This window comes from Lissotriton vulgaris, chromosome 5 (genome assembly GCF_964263255.1).
Source record: "Lissotriton vulgaris chromosome 5, aLisVul1.2, whole genome shotgun sequence".
Lineage (NCBI taxonomy): Eukaryota > Metazoa > Chordata > Amphibia > Caudata > Salamandridae > Lissotriton > Lissotriton vulgaris.
In genome coordinates, this window is record NC_141693.1 from 750,773,594 (window position 1) to 750,796,565 (window position 22,972).

General features: G+C 40.9%; 1 protein-coding gene across 1 annotated transcript in view; it reads right to left on the reverse strand.

Annotated features, from left to right (window-relative positions):
- Positions 1-5,824: 5,824 nt before the first annotated feature.
- Positions 5,825-22,972, reverse strand: part of PRODH2 (proline dehydrogenase 2) — a 458,908-nt gene continuing 441,760 nt past the window's right edge. Inside the window, exons 9-10 of the mRNA XM_086922192.1 lie at positions 10,414-10,502; positions 5,825-6,242 (exon numbers count right to left, since the gene is read on the reverse strand). Of these exons, the coding sequence (XP_086778318.1) occupies positions 6,073-6,242; positions 10,414-10,502 (259 nt within the window). The 3' untranslated portion in view covers positions 5,825-6,072. The remainder of the gene's footprint in view (positions 6,243-10,413; positions 10,503-22,972) is intronic.

The following is a 22,972-nucleotide window of genomic DNA, read 5'->3' on the forward strand; positions in this document are numbered from 1 at the left end:
CTTTTGGTCGCACATAAGGGAATCACAAACTCTACAAGGCCGGAAGTGCACATCCAGGAGCAGCGAATGGATTGATTATTTTGTAATCTCCATATGGTGATCCAGTAGAAAATCCCTGTTCTGTGCGTGAAATTGATAGTACCCATGAAAGTACTATATCAAGTCCGGATACGGTATTAAACTTTTTATTATTGGACCCTGAAAAAATGATACAGGCCCAAAAGCTTGGCAAGACCCCAGGCTTGAATAAAATTCCAGCTGATCTTTTTTCATCTGAAATGCTATTTGTGTTCATCACATAAATGCAACTACTAATGCTGTAATAGCAGTGACACCATTCCCGACACATGGAAAAGAGCGGAGATGGTGCTGATACACAAAAAGCTTATGTAGCGACCCAAGCAACTATTGTCCAATTATTTTGAAAGATAGTATTCATAACATTTTTTGCAGGCATATTTTAGACAGGATAACTGCTTGGTTTGCAGATAATGATATGCTCCACCATCTTCAGTCGGGGTCCAGGGCAGGCACTAGCATAGTGGATCAAGTCTTCTGTTTTTTATTGATAAAATGCATGGTGGTGGATTTTGATAGAAGAAGTGTCTACGTAGCCTTCGGTGATCTCCATGCCGCATTTGATATGGTGCCCAGGGATCAGCAATCGTTGGTACTTTGTGATTTGAGAATCCCAAAGGAAAAAATAACACTGATAAAAAAGCTACATTCAGACAATTTTGTGCAGGTTAGATAGGGGCACAGAGGAGAATTGACTTGGAAAATCATGATACAGAGGGGCTTTTGCCAGGGCTATGTTCTAGTCCCCACTCAGTTCCTCCTCTTCATCAGTTGTTTAGATTTTTTATTTAGTTTCACCAACGATGCCCCCAAGTTGGCCAGATAACAATTTCAGCATTGTTTTTTGCAGATGATACCCTGCTAATGTAGGAGACTAAGATGGGTCTTGAAATTCTAATATGTAGATTTCCCCTATTTTGTTCTACCCAAGGATTAAACATACACGCCAGCAAGACTAGGCTAATGGTGTTTAAGCCGTACGAGAAATCCAGGGGAAAAGTATAATTAGGAGGAAGCCTCTCAGAAAGAGTGAGGGATATTGATTACATAAGGGTTAGAATATCTGATTGACATGTGTGGCCAGGCCAATTTTTTAAAAGACAGCCAACACGTGTTTCGTCTTAGACGACTTTTTCAAGGCTGTAAGTTCAATAAAAACATGTATCACTATATTATTTTTCAGCACAAAAGGTGCACAAAGTGCTACACCCATGCTTGCATGCTGTAAAGGTTATATCAAGTCACAAATCTGGATCAATAAAGCCAATAAAAGAGTTGACCTGTCACACTATGGAGAAGTTCTCGCTTGCATTTAGCCAGAACTTCTGTGGAGCTAGGCCCTTCTTTGTTCCTAGTACTCTCAGGTTTAAATAGACGCCGAGCTCAGACGTGCACCCACACGTCAGGACGAACACGATGGCGAATGGAAAAGTCTAGTAAGTTACTATTGATAATAACTACTTTACGGGACTCACTTGTTCTTTTTCTTAACACTACATATCGGCCATAATTTGTAGTTTGTGACCTACCTTTTTCTCCCATATAGCACTGTACTAAAAAGAATCACAGGCTTATATGTATACCATATTGGGACTTCAGATGCTCTAAATTCTTCAGGTATGTGGCCGGTTACAATGTCACTTTTATTTATTAATTTTGTCACGGCTATGGAATTGTCAAGACAGCCAACTAAATAACTAATTTGACACAACGAGTCATTGTTTTACATAAAATTCACCCATATTCTGTGCAGTTTGTCACAGTATTTCCTTTTTCTACTGTAACATGTACCACCAAGACTATACAGGCCTTCGTGGCCTCATAGATACTGTTTCCATATGAAACTGTGACTCCAGCAGCAATTATCATGCCAGTGACAGTTGTGCTTGGGGGTATATCTCAATAGGTACCCGCTCTGCATCTTTTCACTTTTGCAATATTTGGCCATGTGGAATGTACATGGACATTTGCCCCTCTTTACAGGACTGGTTTCTCTTCTTCCCAGTCGTCTTTTACTATGGGGTCAAGATTCCCTGGCTGACTTTATCCCAGCACTCAGTGAGATTTCTTTCATTAACTCATTTGGCATCAGGTGTGTAGCTTTTAGTAAACTCATGACAGGTTAGATGTTAAAACGTGACTTTATAACGTGCTATAACAAAACTGGTCTATGTTTTTCCAGGGTTCAGGTTTTCCCCTTGGGCACTTGTGGTTCAACGGGACCATTCCAGCTAGCTGCATTTATCAGGTATTTTGCAATACCGGTCAGTCATGCTCTACATAAGACATATAGCCTGTGAGCCTTACGTCTTTGGAGCTGTATCACGAGTGGAGATTTGACTAGTTTCTTCCCTTTCCATTCTAATCCCTTGACTTTTCTCTTAGATTCACTATTGGCTTACCACAGTTGTTCTACTTTAATAGATTCCTCTGTATTGTGGGTGATTATTGCACTTTATGTTGGGCTTTACTATGATCTATCAATTGTAGCTTTGGTCTCTTCTTGGCTATACTGATCCGGATTGGTGAAGTGATATAACCTTTACGGCATGCAAGCATGGGGTAGCTCTTTGTGCCCCTTTTTTATTGAAAAATAATATACTGATGTATATATTTATTGAACTTACAGCCATGAAAAAGTTGTCTAATATGAAACATATGTCTGCTGTCTTCTTATGTACAAACAATGCAACCACTGCTGGACCTTTTAATCCTTCAGCAATAAAATTGGACCGGCTTCATCAGCAGACTAACAAGAGACTTTTGTAGTGCTCTGGGTTTATTAATGTGTTAGGGCTATATGAAAGAGTTTTCTTTTTTATGTACGTTTTACACTAGTTTGGTGGCATAGTGTTTCCGGACCATTGAGCACATGTTACTTTGTATGTTGTTTACATACCCGGTCTCTTTGGATTGGAAGAATATCTTTATACCACTTGCACCATGTTTGTCTGTTCAATTATTAAAAAGCACTGCTCTCCTAAAACACAGAGGACTTCTCATATTTAAATTCTTGAGGTAATACTTGTACCAACCTATATCGCCAGCTCTCGATATTTATCGAGCACAAACAGTCAGTGGAGTTCTTTATGGTTCCAAACTATGAGGGCACTGCAATTCTTCTTGCTTAGAATAAGCTGAAAATGCTTTTATAATGTCAGTGCTGTCTAAGCCCGGTATACCCTCATGCTTCACTTAAGCCTTGATCTAGCAATGGAATCTATAGCTGCCCATGTGAAGTTGATGCCCTTTTTAGGTCTCGCCTACGCAGCGCTCATGCGCTGCTTACGGAAGGAGACCTTTAGCCATCGATGCGCCTTTTGAGCCAAAAACGTGCACGCATTGCATTTCCTTCAATGGCAACGCGTGCGCGTTTGGCGATTCCCTTGTGGGAGCGAGCTTGGAAACCACCTGTTAGTAATTAACAACAGATGGTTCCTGCAAGCTCCTGCAAAGGAAACAGGCGAAGGCCCCCTCCTCTCCCCCCTCCCCTGCTGCCTCTTGTTTTAAGTGCCTTTGCTAAGCACCAAAAGTGCGCCTGTTGTGGTTTGTTGATGGTCTGTGTTGTTAGTCTGTCAGATAATAGGAGAAGTTTCTCCCAATTCCAAAAGGAGGCAGTGTTTCCCTATGAATCGTCTTCGCTTTGGCTGAATGTGATACTTTTGTCTTCTGTGTCATATTACCGCTCTAAGCAGTGTTATTTTAGCCAAGTGACAATATTCAATCTCCATTTCAAGGAGCGATCTTGCGGTCACAACACTTTTCATTCTGGGTTCAGGATTAGCGCTTGTTTCCCACAGTGTTCGAACAGCGTGTCCCACCTTATGCTGTCAGTACTTTTTTTGAGGCCTCTGATGTTTACATTTAGCTGCTCAGAGATGAGAATGCAGCCAAGTGAACCCCTCCTTAGGGGAATTAAGCTGTTTACTTTTCTCGCCTCGGGAATCCAGTCAGTCACAGCACTAACTGCCAGTCATACACCTCACTTTGGGAATTCAGCCAGTCAGATCGCTCGACTGGGGATTCACCAAGTCTTATACCTCAGTATGAGAACTGAGCTAGTCACATCCTCTCCGAGTGGGAATTCAGTCAGTGATATGTTTCCGTAAGAAAATCAGCCAACATCTTATTGGAATGGGAATTCCGCTAGTCGTCTCAGTTTGTAAACTCATCCAGTCCTATTTCGTCTACAGAGATTTAGTCACTCAGGACTCTTATGTGCAGGGCACAAGTCCTAAAACAATCATTGGCATAGGCAATAGGTCTCGCCTTTGGGACATTATAAGTGTTTAGCCATGCAACAGTTAATGTTGCACCAAGGGTATTGTGCTGCATAATTACATACTTATAAGGTCCCAAAGGCGGGACCTATTGGCTATGCCAATGCTTGTTACATTGGGTTCAGGTGCGGACAAACGGAGTCATAGGCAGGGAGGGTTTGCGTTAAGTGGATGGAAGGCAAAAAAGTAAAATACTGTGGCTGTCTCATTTAAAAAAACAAATGTAGAGCTTGACTTGCCAAATTATTGGTCAGGTGTGGATTCTTTTACAGTTGGAGCACAATAAGTCTTTAAAAAAGATGTTGCCATTTTTTATGGCCAAGAAATACACTGCAAGCTCCCTAGGTAGGCTGGCTGACACATTTCTCTTTTCTAAATGTAATTATACATTTGAAGATGATTTAGACCAGATACAACCCCCACAGAGCGGTAGCTTTACATAAAGTTTAGATTGGGGACTTTGCCAACCACCTTCTTTACATCTAAGTGGCCAGCTTTGGGTGAAGGTAATAATGTGTGTCCAATCTGCATGTTATTTGAGGAGACAGAGGACCATCACCTAATCTTTTGTACATCTTACATCACACCCAGGTCGAAATGGTAATGATTGTGTTAGTTATTAGGAATACGCCAATATTAAATTGCATTATGTGTGTGTAGGACAAATACCACTTTGGTTGCAGTATTTGCAGTTTGCAATTTCCTATATGCTGCTTGGTGCGCTAGGAACAAGTTAGTGGCAGGAGGATAAGACATGCAAAGGTGAAAAGGTATAGCCGCTTATTGTGCATATGAAGAGAGAAGGTGATTAACTTGCATTTGATTTTATATTTGAATAAAATGTGGTTTTAAACTTTTAATCTCTGTTATTAATTCTTTATAATGTTTTGTCCATGGATAATTGTATCAGATCTGGCTAAATAAATAATTGTTTAATTGGAATTATACTCCTGTACTCTGCAGAAAGAGTGTTGTGAGTGACTTGCAAACTGCAGATACATGAATTTAACATGAGATTAGTAACATTTGAAGTCAAGATGAATCCAAAATATGTAAACTCGTCACCAGATCAGACAATTGGTCAGCGTCCCTCCTGAAGTTAGCGCTCAATAAAGTGAATTATTACGAAATGTTTTGCGTAAAGAGCATTACAAAATGGCTACATTCCCTTCAGAGGTGACTTTGGGATTTGCTGCTGCAATGTAAAGAATAATAATTAGAATAAATACAATTAATCACAATATGTTGCTGTGAATCCATCCTGAAAAGATGGAAAGTGGAAACCTGCTTCTTCAATATGAGAAAAGAGATCCAGCACTCCAACTCTCACAGCGAACCAGGGCAGGAACAATTATACTCGGGTTACTCACATTTTAGGATAGCAGAGATTGGCCCAAACCTACCCTGGACCAGTTCCTGTACGTGTGGGACCTCTGTTCTGAGCCAACTCTCGTTGAGATAGAAGAGAGTATTTTAAGCTGTTTATTGAATCCTTTTTTAGAATATTAAAATACAAAGGAAGTGAAATTTAAAAAAAAAACAGAATTCACAAGCAAGCATGCATGGCTAATTCTTCTGTGTTTTCGAATTCTTTCCCTTTCGGTCAGCAAGTTTACATTCACTGGAACTCCGAGTAATGGTGGATTAAGCCCAGAGAATAGGAATCCCATTGTGTCAACAGCTGCGTCACTGCCCCCTGCTGGCCATTCCGCCATTAGGCCTGTCGGCAGAGACGCCTCTTCAGCTCCTTCTGCAGCAGGTCCCGCTCCTTCCGGATCCCCTGTAGAACACTTTGGTTCTCCTGTGCCCGACGGACGAGATACGGAATCACCTCATTGACGGAGCCATAGGGTATAGACTTGTAAATGGCATATCCAGCCTCACCTGGAGGGGAACAGAACAGCACAGAAAGTTCTGATTACGAGATTCAAGCACTCGGTTTCTGAGATACATGTTTCAATCAATCCATCAATCCATCAATCCATCAATCCATCTATCCATCTATCTAGACCAGAGTTCTTCAAAATGTGGGGTGTGCCCCCCGCAGGGGAGCGCGACTCAATCTCAGGGGGGGCGCGCACTCCACCTTAAAATCTTACCTCTGTTGTCTTCCACTGTCTCCACGTCGCAAGTCTTCACCCATTTCAAATGGGATTTTTTTTTTATTAGAGAACTCCGGTAACAGAGGGTTGGAGGGGGGAGGGAGGGGAAATCAGGGGCACAATGTGCCCATTTTTTTTGTCTGTTAAGAGCTAACAGTTCATCGTCCTAGGAGGGTGTTAATTGGTAGAGCTGAAATGCTTCAGCTGCAGTGGGAGTCAGGAAGTCTTCTCTGCTAAAACCAAAAGCAAACAAATAGACAGTCCTGTGCCTTCATGTTTAATTTCATAGCAGAGGAAACTCCTTGCCTTCCACTGCAGCTGAAATGACTGTCTGTTCCTTTCTTTCAGTTTTAGCAGAGGAGACTGCAGCTGAAGCATTTCAGCTCTACCAATTTAACCCCGTCCTGGGATGGTTAGCTCTTAGCAGAAAGGAGACAACGCTTCTTTTAAAATTACACAGGCGCGCAACGCCCACAGGGCCAAAAGGGCTTCAAGTTGCCAAAAGAAAAATGCCGGCCAGCCATGTGTTGTTTAAACAGCCAGCAAGTTGCTTGTCTTGACACTAAATATGGTTATAAATAAAGAAGTATGTATTCATTTGTAATGTCTCTTTTCTGTCTTTGTTCCCTTTTATTATCAGTCACGGCTCATTCAGGCAGCCCTAGAACACAAGCACAAGTGCAAGTGCTGACAATCCAGCTTTAGGTGACTGCTTAATTTTGTACCGCCTGGGACATCAAAATAATGAGCTGGTAACCCAAATCATAAAACTGGAAGTTTTTTGCAAGATCAGCACATTTATTTCCTCCACCCTGATCTCTGGTTAATGCCATAATAGCAATAGTTTAACTTATATCTGAAACCATACACCGCCATCAATAACCTGCTGAGTTACTTCAAGTGTCTGGGAATGCACCTTGCATTCAGACAACTCGCTCCTCATTCTCACCCTTTACTTTCATGCTCACCTTGCACACACAGTCTTTACAATGCCCTCACAATGATCCTGATGCACTCAAGCTATTCACCCGCTCACCCTGCACTCACAGTGATCACGCTGCACTCAGAGTGCACATGCGCTGTTCACCCTTTACCTCACCCTGCAGTCACACGAGCACACTAATCAACCTGCACTCATGTGACACTTCACTCACCTGTCCCCCTCACTGCTCAATCTTCAATCTCACTCAAATAAGCCCAATACTAACCATTCATTCGTCCCACTCTTCACTTACATCCGCACTCAAATTCATATGGTCACCTCACTTACATCACTTACTCTGCAGTCACTCCTCTTACCCTACTCTTACACTGCCGCATGGCTCACTGTGCACTCAAATGGGTACTGCTGCCACCCACACAGCGCAGAGGTTTAATATGCCTGCTACAAAGAAGTGTGTACCATGCTGACCAAAAAACTGAGTGTGTGTAAACAATGAGTAGTGCTATAAAAAAATGAAATGTTTGCCAGAAAGGTGCTTTAGAGACATGAGGTGCATTGTTGGTGAGTGGTAGTGAGGAAATTCATGGAGAAGGTGGAACTGAGGGAGTAGGTGCCAAAACAGACTGTTGCACTGTGTGTGACCACTGCTAGGGCCAGCCCTGGCTGAGAGTGTTAGCCCCCACCCAAAGTTTGGGTCTAGTTGTGCCCCTGTACACAAGTATGGACATGTTGTGCCCTATCAAGGTTTTCGTCCTAAATTACAAAATGACACATTTACATGCATTGCAATCCAGCCTTTCAGGGGGCCCCTTGATAAAGGCAGCTCTGGTTTTGCCCTGATGGCCTGGCATAATACCTAAACAGATTCTTGTAAATACTGTTTTGTTTTATTTCCTTTTAATGAGAGTCTATTACTATTTGCAGAGAAATGTGTTTGTTTCATGCAACAACCATAGAAAAGTTTATTTCACATCAACATGGGTCCTCACATATGAGAAATTGATGGATATTACAGATAGTATTCACTGTACAACTAGTGGACTGCTGCTTTGTTACAACAGTGAAAACACACTTCCCTATCTCTTAATATTAGATGTAAACACTTTTAGAATTTCGACTATAGTGCCTGTGCACCGTTAGTAGCCCTTCTAAAGAGGGTATGGCAGAGCTGAAAGTAAATTATTTCAACTCAAAGCTATTCCCAACAGGGGCCCCCAATATAGTTTTGGCCATGGGCACCCGAAATCTTTAACAAGTCCCTGCCAATACAAAGTCTGTCAGACAACATTGCTCTGAAGTAAAATAGGCAAGATCAATAAATTATTATCAGTTCTATTTATTTAAACATAAGCCCAATGTGTCCCAAACCCGCACTGCTTCAGGCAAGCAACTTATCCTTCCACTAAGGAATTCTCAACTAGGTGTTCGTTCAGCGCCCTCTCTGTGGACTTTCACCTTTGTCTTCGGATCCATAACTGGTCGGTGGGCAATTATCAAAAATCTGATAACACTGTCTCCCTCACAGTCACTGTTTTGGCTGAAAATGGCTGCTGAATATTCAGCTTTGAGATAAACTGCTATCAAAACTCTCTTGCCTTTCAGCTCATCCTATTTATGTGAGATTGGGTTCTCAGCACTTGTGGTATTATAGACTTAGAGCCTGATGTAGGTAATTCTAAATTACCACTTCTAAAATACCGAATCATACCGATTCGGTATTTAAGAAGTGGTAAATTAGAAGGGGGGAAATGTAGGTATTTCAGATTCGGTAAATACCGAATCGTTAAGATTCGGTATTTACCGATTCTGTAAATACCGAATCGGTAAAGCCCATTGATTCCTATGGGCATTGCAGCCCATAGGAATCAATGGTCATTACCGATTCGGTAAATACCGATTTTTGCAAGGGTGCAGGGGGTGTCACTTTGACACCCTCTAGCACCCTGAATTCAGGCACGTGTGCCATGTGGCACACAGACATGCCCTAAGGGCATGTCTGTGTGTCACATGGCACTGGTGTGCATGCACACATGTGCATGCACACCTGTATTCAGTATTTTACCACCCAATAGGATTGGGTGGTAAAATACCGATTCTTAAAGCCCTGTGGCACTCTGACTTGTGCCAGCTACATCTGCATTTACAGAATCTGTATTTTATTGAGTCTGTATTTACCGATTCGGTAATTTTACCGAATCGGTAAATACAGAATCGGTAAAATACCGATTATGTAAATGCATGCCCTACATCTGGAAACCGTAATACCGGTCGGAAACGGCCGAATTCGGCCGTTTCCGACCGGTATTAGGGCACCTACATCGGGCCCTTAGTATCGTTCAAGACTGGATGTGGAGCACAACCTGAGGATGGCAGTAGCAAAAATCCATCCACAGATTGACCGTCTCTGTGGCGTTATTATTAATCTATGTCATGTGTAAAACAAAGCATCCTAGTAAAACCAATTTGCGCACATTTTATCTTGGAGAACTGTGTTTTGAGCTGTGTAATAAGCCTCTGTCATTTCACCACACCCACTTACAAACCTGCAGTTTACTAAACACTCTTATTGTGTAGAACATTATTTGCCAGATATGGCCTGTGATATGCACGTGGCGGTCGATTATGTAGGGTACCAAATTCCAGAAATTTATGTCAAGTGGTGGGGGGCCCAACGTCTAAAACAATTTAGATGTGGGTGCTCAACCTACAAAAGTTTGAAACCTCTGATCTAGACACACATGCACATGCTTGTACACACACACTCTCTCTCACACGCTCTCTTCAGTAGGTGCCTCATGATTGGATGGTTTGGGAGTGACACAGAAGTTTGCTGTCTTGAGGTATTTAGTCACATGGCATTGGTGTTGTTAGTGTGGTACCATAAAAAGCTCCTGGCCTCTTTGTTTTGGTGCTAGAGAGATGTGCTCAGTCTTATATTACAAGAAGTCAGACTGTGTGACATTTCCTTTTCTTCCCCAAATACTTTATGGTGGGTGCATATGTGACTTACCAAGAGTGAGCGACACCTGGTCACACATCCCTAGCAGCTGCCCAAAGCACACTGTGGCCGCTTCCCTGTGAATCCCCAGCTCATCCATCCTGGAAAGAGAAAATGGTTAATTATTAAACATGATATAAAAATAATAAACACTGACGCTCTCAGGAAGAGAATAGAGACAGCGGTAGTAGGGGGGGAAACGTTCACTTAACTGTGGTTGTAGATTTTCAAGCCCTGCAAGGACATCAGTTTGGGTACCTAGGGCTCGTAGTTGCAACCACTGGCTTACTGTTTGTGACCCCTTGTGACCCCTAACTCAGAGGACGCTAGGCAGTATCTAGAAGGAAAGCAAACAGTGCTCTGATAGAGCCAGGTTTACATTCTGTAGATCCCCTCGTCCCATCCTTCAGCAGCTAAAACAAGTGGCATTTTTTTGGTTTAAGGGTGGGAACTCTCAGCCCTAAATCCTATGCCTTGTCTCCGCAGAGATCCTCAAACTATGGGGTGCGCTCCCATGGGGGTCCATAGCTGCATTTCCAGGAGGTGCAAATGCCTCAAAAGTTACAAGCAAATGAAGATGGCCTGTAAGCGCGACTTAGTATATTTGATGCTTTCCAGGCTCTCTTTATTTACACACTGCCCTTGAAGTGCTTGAATACAACTATGGGAACTGTGATCCAGAGTATGTTACTGAGAAGAACAAAATATTTTGCAAGTGTCTTGTTTATTCACGTTCAGTTACCTGCTCAAAAATAATGTAGAAATCTTAACTGAGAAATAAATGCAAGTTAACCTAACCGGTTGTAAATGCACTCTTTTATGTTGGTTAATGCGATCACTGAAAATGTGGGGATTAGTGACCTTTCTATTTATAGTGCTACAAGGTCCAAGCCTGGAAAAGAAAGCACTGTAAATACACAAGCCAATAATTTAAAATTGCATTATTCACAGTATAAGGTAGGTACTCTGTAATAAGGAAGCTTACACAGGTTCAGGTAGAAGACAGAGGTTTATTCAAACAACCTCATCCAACATCACCCAGATGTCCAACTGACTCTTCTGGAACTTCACATTGACTTGGTTCTATACAAGAATATACAAGAATAATGAGCCCAGAAGCAGGGGAGATCATCACACTTCTCCCCTCTTCATACTTAAATGAAATATTTACAACATAAGAGAAAAGAACATTGACAGAAAAAGAGAAAAGGATACAGGATAACAAATGAAAGAATAATCAAAGTACTGCAGTTCTGTTAGTTACCCCTTATCTCACATAAACACTTAAATAATTAGGAACTTGGTGAACTCTCTCACTCTTCCGAATAGAACTCAAATCAGAACAAGCACCAGATGAATTCCCAGCAGAAACCACATTCCTACCAGAAACCATAAGAGCTTGTCCCGAAGATGTTTTACCTTGACCTACATGAGAAGGGTATGCCCAGGCGTGGGTCTCGTGCTCACTACGCCACTGGAGTAAAGCTATCCTGGCTGAAGACGGCTGATAGCCAGAAACTGGTCCTAGGATGCTTGATTCCGTTCCAGTGAAGACATGGCTTGGCAGTTCGGGCTGGACTGTTCCCATGAGGCACAGGGTCAAGGCTGATTTGCTTATGGCCATATATGAACTGGGGTGGCTTGATGAGCAAAATAACAATGGATTAAACCCAGATCTGTGACTAGGGGTGAATGTTTTGCCATTGTGCAACATTCCGTCCATCATCTTGTGTGTTTTACCTTGAACATGAGCAACACGACTATGGTTCCAAATACGACCATCATCTTTTTTTTACAGCATTCTTGAAAATTTTAAGTTTTATTGCTAGTAAATGTTGACCAATTAGGGCACCCCACAGGTGCCTTTATCCTAACTTCATCACCCACTTTGAAATGAGTAACCTTACATGACCTGCGAGCATCAACATAAATTTTCCTTTTCCTCTGAAGAGAAACTTCCTTCTCTCTCCAATCTCCATCACCGTTGTTTTTCAGACCTTTATCCAAAACCATCCACCCGGGACACAAACTAGTATTTGCAGATCTTCCTTTGAAAAGTTCGAAAGGAGTTTTGCTCGTTGTAGAATGAGGAGTGTACCTGTAAGCAGATATGCGATTTTGTAACTCTTTCCTCCAGTCAATTTTGTTTACTTTGGCCAATTGAATGCTCTCCTTCAAAGTTCTATTGAATCTCTCCAGAGTACCATTTGCCTCTGGATGATACTAAGAAATTTTCTTATGTTGAATGCCACACTTGCATAATTATTCTTCCATTACTACTGAACAGAATTGAGGACCATTGTCCGAAAGTAAGGAATAAGGGTAACTCTCATGTTTAAATATTGATTCCAGAAATTTAATAATCGATTGAGTTGTAATCTCTCTCACAGAACTGACTTCTACCCAGCGGGAATATAGATCTAACAAAACAATTAAGTAAGAGGTTTGCTGTTCTCCCTGTCAAAGGTCCCACAATGTCGATAGCTATTTCATCCCACGGAGACTTTGGCAATCTGCTACAAACCATAGGAGGGTGTCTGGGCTTTAGCACCTTATCACTCACTTGACAAGAAACACACTCACGAACCACTCGTTCAACCATCAAATCTAAACCTGGCCACCAAAAGTCTTGTCTGATTCGTTCTTTGGTCTTTGAAATGCCCATATGACCTTCATGAGCCATATTAATAATAATATTTCTTAAACTAGAAAGTGGAACCATTCTGTTTCCTCTTGTTAGAACTCCATCAACAATCGCCAACTCATGAGAGATCAAAGACCACGGCTTACTAAGACTTTTCATCTTACCCTGCGTTAACAAACTCAAAACACTCTGCAACTCTTCATCCTTGTTCAACTCTTCTTTCCCGTCATCCTCTTTTAATGCACCTGAAGTTATGTCACACACTTTAATCTCACTGTCTTCAAGATACTGAACATCTTCCTCGCCACTGTCCTTTGACTCCACCACATCTACCAACCGTGACAAACAGTCAGCAGATACATTCGTGCTACCAGGAATGTATACAAACTTGAAATTGTACTCCTGCAATGAAATTACCCATCTTCTAATTCTTGAAGTGATAGAGTCCAGACCTTTCTTCTCAAAAATCTCCTTAAGTGGCTTATGATCCGACTTGACCATAAAAGAAGAACCCCATACAAATGTCCCAAACTTATATACTGCCCAGTAAATGGCTAGAGCCTCCTTCTCAATAACAGAATAATTGACTTCTGCACCTTTGAGACACCTAGAAGCCCAAGCAATAAACTCTTCTTTCCCATTGTGTACCTGTTAAAGTAGAGCCCCAACACCTTTTACGCTTGCATCCGTGACAATAAAAGTAGCCTCACCTGGTTTAAAGGCTTGCAAATTTGGTGCATTCTTTAGGTCTTTATTTATTTGATTGAACTCCATACCACATTCTTCCGTCCATTCAAATTCCTTATTTTTACACATCAAACCTCTCAGATGAACTGTTTTATCAGCAAAGTTCCTTATATACTTGTAATAAAACTCGGCCATTCCCAAAAAGGATGAAACTTCTTCTTTAGAACATGTTTTTTTTAACATCTCAATCGTGTCAACCAGCTCTTTCTTACGTCTGACACCCTCTCTTGAGATGTGATGGCCCAAATAATCTAGTTCAGTAACTCTAAACCTGCATTTATCCCGTCCCGTCGTAAAGATAAACCTGCATTCAACATTTTCTTGGAAACCTGAGTTACCCTCTCATCATGTTCTTTCACATTCTTTCCACAGATTAAAACATCGTCCTGATAGCATTTTACACCTGCTATGCCCTTAAAGAGATCATTCATAATTCTCTGAAATACGGACGCTGCGGAAACCAATCCGAAAGGCATCCTCGAAAACTTGAATGCGCCCATGGGCATTACGAAGGCTGTCAACTCTTGTGATTCCTCACTAAGAAGCACCTGATGATAGGCTGACACCATGTCCAATGTAGTAAATTAGCACGCACCATCCAACGTGGACACCAGTTCCTCAATGTTGGGAAGAGGGAATTTATTAATAACAACCTCTTTGTTGAGAGCCCGAAGGTCCAAACACAAATGAATCTCATAATTGGGTTTGTGTGCTACCAAAATAGGGGCCAACCATTCTGTTGCTTCAACAGGCTGTATGACACCAGTAGATAGTAGTTTATCAATTTCCTTTTGTACAGCCTCCTGAACACAGATGGGGATACGTCTCACTTTAGCAGCAACAGGCTACGCACCAAGTTTCAGTTTTATGTGATGCTTATAACCTTTTAAACACCATAACTTTTCACTAAACAACCCTTCAAAATCTTTCAAGAAATTGTTCTCCACACTTTCCACCGATTGCACCTGTACTGAAGGTTTTGCATTGGGGTTAAGGATAACACCTAAACAAGCTTGATGAGTCCAACTCAATAAATTGTCACCTCTTTCTGCTACATAGATTTTAGCATCAGTAAACCTTCCATTAAACTCCAAACACTCAACAAAATAGCCCAACATTTTGATTGGCACATCACCATAACCTGTTGGTCTCACATCAGCTTTCAACAATTTTGTTTTCATTGAGAATTCCTTCTTAAAAATTTATTTTGATATGAATGTGATATGGGAACATGAGTCAAACTTCATCTTATTTTTAACATCATCCACCAAGACCCACTCTGAAGGATGTTCCACCCCACATTCATTTATTTGTAAAGTCACTTCTTTTGTCTCAAATCTAGATTCTCTTCTGTTACGTAATCAGCAATTCCTCCCAAAATGACCTTTCTTTCCACAAACACTGCAGATGACTTTGAGAGCAGGACACTCCTTTGCATCTGCCATGTGTCCAAACCTGCCACATCTATAACAATTACCTTGAAAAGAAAACTTACCTTTCTTTCCCTGACTTGAATTATCAGTCTTAACATCACCTTCTAAGTTTTTACTCTGAACTTTCTCATCATTTTTCTTCTTGTTGTCTAGTTTTTGTACAACATGACACTCTACTTCCTCAACATTCTCACTGGGAGTATTTTCTTTATTCACTTTACTTAATTGTCCAACACACTTAAGCATGTGTTCCACGCGTTTAGCAATGGACATCACCTCGTTCAAAGGAGGCTCATCTTTCAACCAGAGTTCTTCTCTAATTTTATCGCTAGAACATTTCAAAACAAATTGGTCCCTTATCCTCTCTTCCACCAATTCAACAAACTTACAACTAGATGCTAACATACGTAATGAGGTGATAAACTCCTCCACCCTCTCATCCTCCCCTTGTTCCCTCAAACCAAAATAGTACCTCTCCATGATGGTACTAACCTTAGGAAGATAGTTTAAATCTAACTGCTTTATACAAACCTCATATTCATTCAAACCCCTCTGGACTGCTTGGCTGAGTTGCGGTAAATTTTCTCACATTTCCTGGCCTTCTCCCCCAAGACAATGTAACAAGAGTGCCTGTTTTCTTTCCGCACTTAAATTTGTTCCACATACTCTAGCGTAGTTTTCAAAAATCTTCTTCCATTTTTTCCATCTGACAGGTTGTTCACCTGGATCAGACAGGAAAAATGGTGGAGAAGTTACATTTTGCACTATGCTTCCTCACAGTAGATACCAAATCTTATCAAAATCAATTATCAGCAAGTGAAAAAAAAAACAATAAATGACAAGGTGTGCCTGTCACCGAAGAGCAAGCACCAAAGTATCTAAATTACCAATAGTCTTCCTCTGAGAACTTTTCCAGTCAGTAAACCTTCTCACAACATTGATGTTTCCCACTGAAGATAATAGGAGAGCGAGTCACCAGATCAAAAACGCTTACAAAAAAACCGCTTCAAACACCTTCCAAAAATTGCCACAAAAAAGTTCAAAGTTGTGCTTGCCAACAAAAATAATTAGCTTCCAATACCTTGCACTTTATAATAAATACTTGTCACAAACGCGATGTCCAACTGTCAAAATCGCATTATGGAGATTGTGTTTCAATCTCGAACACTCCACTTTTCATACCCAATATGGCCACCGCATGACATCATCCACTTCCGGTCCTTTTTATTTAGGAAATTACGCTCGTATTCCCACAAAACAGTTTTTTTCCAAACCCGGTGGGGCTTGTTTCATTGAACACAGACCAACCAACCTTTGGTCTTGTTTCTGTAGGCAGTTGCCCACAAAGTTTACCAACGTCACAGGAATAGGGCAGATGCGCTTCATCAGGAAAACCGGAGTTGGCTCGTCACTGGAAAGCAGGCGGAGCTCATCTGTGTCACAGGTGCTAGGCCGATGCGTTTCATCGGGAGGGCCGGATTTTCATACAACTCGTCTGAAACCCTCTCACGTGAGACTTCGAGTCGGCAGTCAATGCAGCCTTTGCCGTCTTCCACGTCAGGCAGCTCACCCAGCACTCCCGAAATCACGAGATCCACAGAAATGGTAGTTTCAACACTCCTTTTATCCTTCTTCAATGCGAGATTCCATTGTTGTTGACGTTGTCTTCCACAACCCTGAGCACATTCCTCAACGATCGTCGCCAGTGTAATAAGGAAGCTTACACAGGTTCAGGTAGAAGACAGAGGTTTATTCACACAACCTCATCCAACATCACACAGATGTCCAACTGACTCTTCTGGAACTTCACAGTGACTTGGTTCTATACCAGAATATAGAACCCAGAAGCAAGTGAGATCATCACATACTCCAAAATGATTTAGCATTTACAATAAAAACAAGTGCTTTCAAAGTATATATTGTATTAATAGGTATACTGTACCTAGATTAAAAATTTCCGTAACTGTCCTCTAAAATGACACTTTCCAAAGCTCAGCCTATAACACCCTCACAATGCCAATCGAAAAGAAAGACTCTTTGTCACCATGAAGCTTCAAGAGGCTCCATCAATTAAAGCCTTTACTAGCTGGCAAGCAGCCTTTGCATTAGGTGATAACCATATTTACAGTTCTTTCAGGTAGCAGGCATCCGGGAGAAGGTGGTGCACTGCAATTTTGGCTACAACTTTACTTGTCACAATTTCATAACATAAATGTGCATTAAGCCTTTTGTCATTTGGTCTAACAATATTGAAATAAGTGCTGCATTTGACATTATTACTAAAGTGCATTTATTGTAGGATTAGTTAAGTTACTCAAACTAAGTGAATTCCGGAATCAAATACTATATTAATAAACCATCCTTAATTAGTAGATACAACCTCACTATAAAAGCAAGTTCGATTTACATAATATGTGACTTGATGCATTAAATGACTAACTGTTTAGAAGAACAAATAGAAACCATCCTCACTTATGTAGAATGTGATTACCCTAGAAACGACAAACGTTTATGTAATGTGTCTTCTATTGACTTAAATTGTAGTTCCTAGACACACTTACATATATACCTTTAAGTTTTACTTTATGCCACATGTAATATGAATTTAATGTACTGATATTTTACATTTATTTTTGTTTAAATGTTAACTCTTGTTTTAACACAATAAGTTGACATTTAAGGCCTACAATTCTTCATGCTGCATAAAATATTGTTTTTCTTTTGCTGCGAACATGGCTATTCTTACAGGTATTTATAAGCATTGTTAGTTTGAGAATAAATCAATTACTGTACTAGTGATATAGACGGAGCCTGTAAAGAACACCTTGACAAAAGATCAGGAAGAACCAGAGTGTAAACTGAAAGGTCTATTAAGCAATGTTTCCATCTAACCTGACTGTGAGAAGATGATGTCGTTCCCATGTCCAGTGTGGGAATCTTTGTGAATGTTGCAGTCTGCAACATAAGAATGGAAGTGGACAACAGGACCCCTGATGATGTGAACAGAGTGGTGTTCCCTGAACTATTTTAGTGTGAATAACTTGAGTCTACACTGTCTGAGGTTACCACACTTTCCTTTGGATTTTGAGAGGTTTAGACCTCTTCTTCCTTTGATTCTTTCCTAAGTGCGGCTTAGGCTAAAACGTACTTCCCTGACTCAAGAAGACTCTTGATTAAGCTTCTGCAATGCTACACCTTCCTGCTTTATGGCCTGCCCCATTTTGTTTTCCTTTATGGAATTTCCTGAATTTTTAAAAATCCTTTAGGTTCTAAAACTATCCTCTCAACTTGGAATTTAATTGAGGTGATTAAGGTTTACCCATGTATAGTCAAGAAAATCTGAAACTCTTCTCTGAACATCAAATGCTTTCTTAATCATTTGTATTGCTGAGACTGAGCTCCTTGTTTGATTGATACTGGTTTGCCTAAACTCCTTCAGAGGTTGGGCTTCCTAGTTGTTATTCTATATCTTTATAGTATGGTGCTAATAGTTGTGTCTCTTAATTTGATTATTAATTTGTAATATATCTTTTTAACCATAACTACTGATTCCTGGTCCATATAGCAAAATGGGTTACACTGTTAATTGAAATTGATTGATGTAATGCTAACTTCCATCACCTCTCAGTCGGGGAACCCGGTCCCTCAACCGACCACTGGTAAGAAAGTGGCCCCAGAAAGCACAGTATCAATTTGGTAGCCGAGGATGGTTCTCCACTGATGTGAGGGAGTTAGGGTGTCCTATTTAGAAATTGCACAAGTCCAGATCAAAGCCCAAAAGCCCATGGATCGGTCAGAAGATTGATGGAGTTCCTGTGGTTTGGAAACTAATTGTAGCAGTGGAGGAGTGTGATGTTAATAGGGTTTCACATTTCAATTACTTATGCTTAGATTGCAGTATTTTGCAGTGGGCATGTGGTGTTCTGTGGAGATGATTGTTTGAATGTGGTGCTTAATGCAGAGAAGTTGAAGTGGTTACTGGGTCTGTCATGGGCTAAGATCCCAGGATAGAAAGACTAAAAGTCAAGTTATCAGTGTTGAAGGTACTGGGTGTAGTTGTCTGCTGTGTTGTGGTGCTGGTCATGAGATGTGGTTGACAGCATTATTGAGATAGGGACTTTCGGCCAGATTCATCAAAGTAAAATCGGCTCGCAAAGGGCCAGATTCTGAGAATCCGGCCCTTTGCGAGCACAATTTTTGCATTTGGGATTCATCATCCCAAATGCAAAAATCGCAATTACAGAACTCGCTAAATTGCGAAGAATCGCAATGAAGGAATCTCAATTAGAGATTTATTAAATACTATTCATGAACCTTTTAAAAATTGCGAATTCGCAATATAGGGCCGCTATTTACCGCGAAGTGTAACTTCGTGGTAAATAGCGAAAACTTAGAAAAATGCACTTTAATGCATTTTTCAGAAGTGTATGTTACACACACACATGTCCTTTGGACATGTGTGTGCGCAACACCTGTGTAAATTTGCATTTCAGGGGTGCTACAGGGTGTCCCTTGGACACATGGCACCCTTGAAATCGCTTCCTTATTTGCGATTAGCTAATTGCTAATCGCAAATAAGGAATTACTCCCCATTCATTCCTATGGGCCTTGAGGCCCATAGGAATGAATGGGAAAGCCATTCCTTATTTGCGATTAGCAATTAGCTAATCGCAAATAAGGAGGCAGTAGAAATCGCAAAATTAATTGCGATTACTACATGCATCCCGTTTTGCGAGTCTTTAATAGCGATTCCTTAATAATCGCTATTAAGGACTCGCAAATTGGGACATTGATGAATCTGGGGGTTTATCTTTATGTGATCGTGAGGTATGGTTGATCTCAGTGCACAGGGAAGAACTGTATCAATCCGAGTGAGATCCAGCTGATCGAGGTTTCATTTGAAGTGAATTTCTGGATAGGTCGGAAAGTGTTGCTTCGAGCTAATTCTTGTGTGCATGAATTTTTTTTATTTTGTTTAGAAGAGCAGACAGTTAGTTGTTGAAGTTGCTTGCATTTGTTTTGTGCATAAATTGCTGGGAGTTTATATACAAAACAGTGTCCACCAAGGCACTCTTTTCAGACAAAGCCGTGCAACCCTCTTACATCAATTCGGGGAAGCACATTATCCAATGTTTTATTTCAAAATCTAGGTGGTGCCTACACACTCTGGTAATCTCTTCTACAGATATACATATAAACAACCATTCAAAAACATGTATAAAAAGACTGACACAAGGTTTTTGTAGAAATAATCTCTATTATTTCCAAAACTTTCAATATGCAGATAATGTTCTAATACATAATACAAGTGCAGACGACGTGGTGCTCAAGTGTGACAAAAATATCTCAAACTATACACATAAACAAAATATACAAGTTCACTGGTTATGTATTTATACGGCAACTACATGTGTATACCCCATTACAACATGTGAGGCAATCAATGCTCAAGGTAACCAAGTGAAAGCAAATGTCGACGTTACAACCCCTATGGAATCAGGGGGTCTCCTTAGTACAAAAGATATCTGACATATTACCTGAACAATAATTAAGAAAGGGGAAAACAGAAACCAAAAATGGGTTGTCAGTCTAGAATCAGTAAATGTTCCAACTCTCTATGTAATATCATCCCAACTTACCAGGAGATGTCCAGCCTCTGGTAAGGATATAGATCAATATAGGGATGCGTCTGGCTCTCTAGCGTGATCTTTCCAGAAGTCATTATATGTAAGTGATGGATACAATTTCACCTCTAAAATGTAGGGCATGCCTGACACAGTCTGTGATAAGTTCTGGAAGAAATGTATAATATATTATATATATATATATATATATATATATATATATATATATATATATATATATATATATATATATATATATATATATATATATATATTGACGCTCCAAAGTCCTTCCCACTCCTCCTTGGAAAGAATACAACAGCACTCGAGGTTGAGGGTTACAAACGCGCTAGATTTTATTTAGCGGAGGGGTGCACACAGACGCGTTTCGGCGGTCTGCCTTCGTCAGTGTGTGATGCACTGTGTTTGTTTCCGACATTATTTTAAACATACATGGTCACTCCCACTACCAGTCAGGTGTAGACACAAACAAGGGGACTAAAGCCTAGCACGAGACAGAGGCGGCCATCTTGTAGTGTATGGTAGATGTAACACAACATTAGCAAATTGCTATATAAAGCCCACAGATGGGCAATTGCATTGTCCCCTGCTAGGCTGATCACAATGAAATGTCATAAAATTAACATAAATAATAAAGCCGTGGATCGGCTTGTGTCCCCATATATATTACATGTGCCAAATCACCTGTACACAAAAGAAAATTCGATCAATTCTCAAACCACAGCTGCAAGCTAGACATAGCTGGGAGGGGGGTTTGGGGTAAGTGGGTGTAAAGTGAGATGCATCGCGTGCAACATGAGAAAGGGCATGTATAATTGTTCACCATATACAATCACATTTCAAATGAAAATTATAACGTGAAATTCAAAATTAGAACAAATGTGATTAAAGTGCATCTTATATACAGTGGAGAGTTGAATATGTGAGAGACATCAGAGTTAAGCTCCTGCATTCTATCCGATCAAATTAAGAATTCATTCAATCAGGATCACAAGGTGTTAGTGATGTTTCCTAAATGCATAGTATTAGGTTATGCCGCAAAGAACAGGTACTATAAGTCAGGTAACGATAACGTGTCTCTCACATGCTGATATATACAAGAAGAAAAATCGGATACAGGTTTCAGAGCTGTTATATTCATTAATATACATATGTTCCAAGTGTGATAATGTAAGAAGTTCTAATTTCAGTTTAATAGGGTGCACTATCATCTTGGAATGGTGTATATCAGTTGTTCACTGCTCATTTCCCTAGGTGGAAGGCCATCTCCTCCCCACTGTTAAGACCTTTGGGATGTTTCGTACACAGATCGATGATATATCGGGACTCTAGTCTCCTTAATCTGCGTAGGCGGTCACCTCCACGAATATTAGGGGGTACAATATCGAGGCCGAAGTACTGGAGCTTACTCCGGTCTCGATTGTATACTTCCGCGAAATGACGAGCCACCGGATAGGTCTGATCTGTTTTGTCGATGGCTCGCATGTGTTCTAATATTCTGAGCTTTATCTCCTTGATCGTGCTCCCAATGTAGCGTAAGCCACAGGGGCACTGCAAGCAGTAGACGGCATACTGTGTGCTGCAGGTGATGAATTTATTTATGTGGATTTTCCTGCCAGTTTCTGTTATTGTATACGAGAGTACACGTTTACTGCCTGCGCACGCTTTGCAGCGGCCGCAGGGGTAAAAGCCTCGTTGGTCCCTTAAAGTGTTCGTTCTTGGAGACACTTTATCAAGGTGGCTGTGCACTAATATGTCGCCTAGTGATCTCGCTTTACTGAAGGTTAGGAGTGGCCGGGTTGGAAGGTCTTCTTTGAGCACATTATCGGTTAAAAGAATATGCCAGTTCTTACGTAGCATAGCTCTGAGGCTGTCCGCACCTGTTGAGTAGGGAGTTATAACTCTGAACTTGCCTTTATCTTCACCTGGCAAACCCCTTCGGTTGACCTGATCGGTGTTACTGGTCAAGAGGGACTGTCTCTCTATTTTCCTCACTCTTTTTAGAGTGTTATGGAGCATTCTCTCGCCATATCCCCTAGCTTTAAATCGGGATATGCATTCCGAAGCAGCCGCTTCGAAATCCGAGGGTTTAGAGCAGTTCC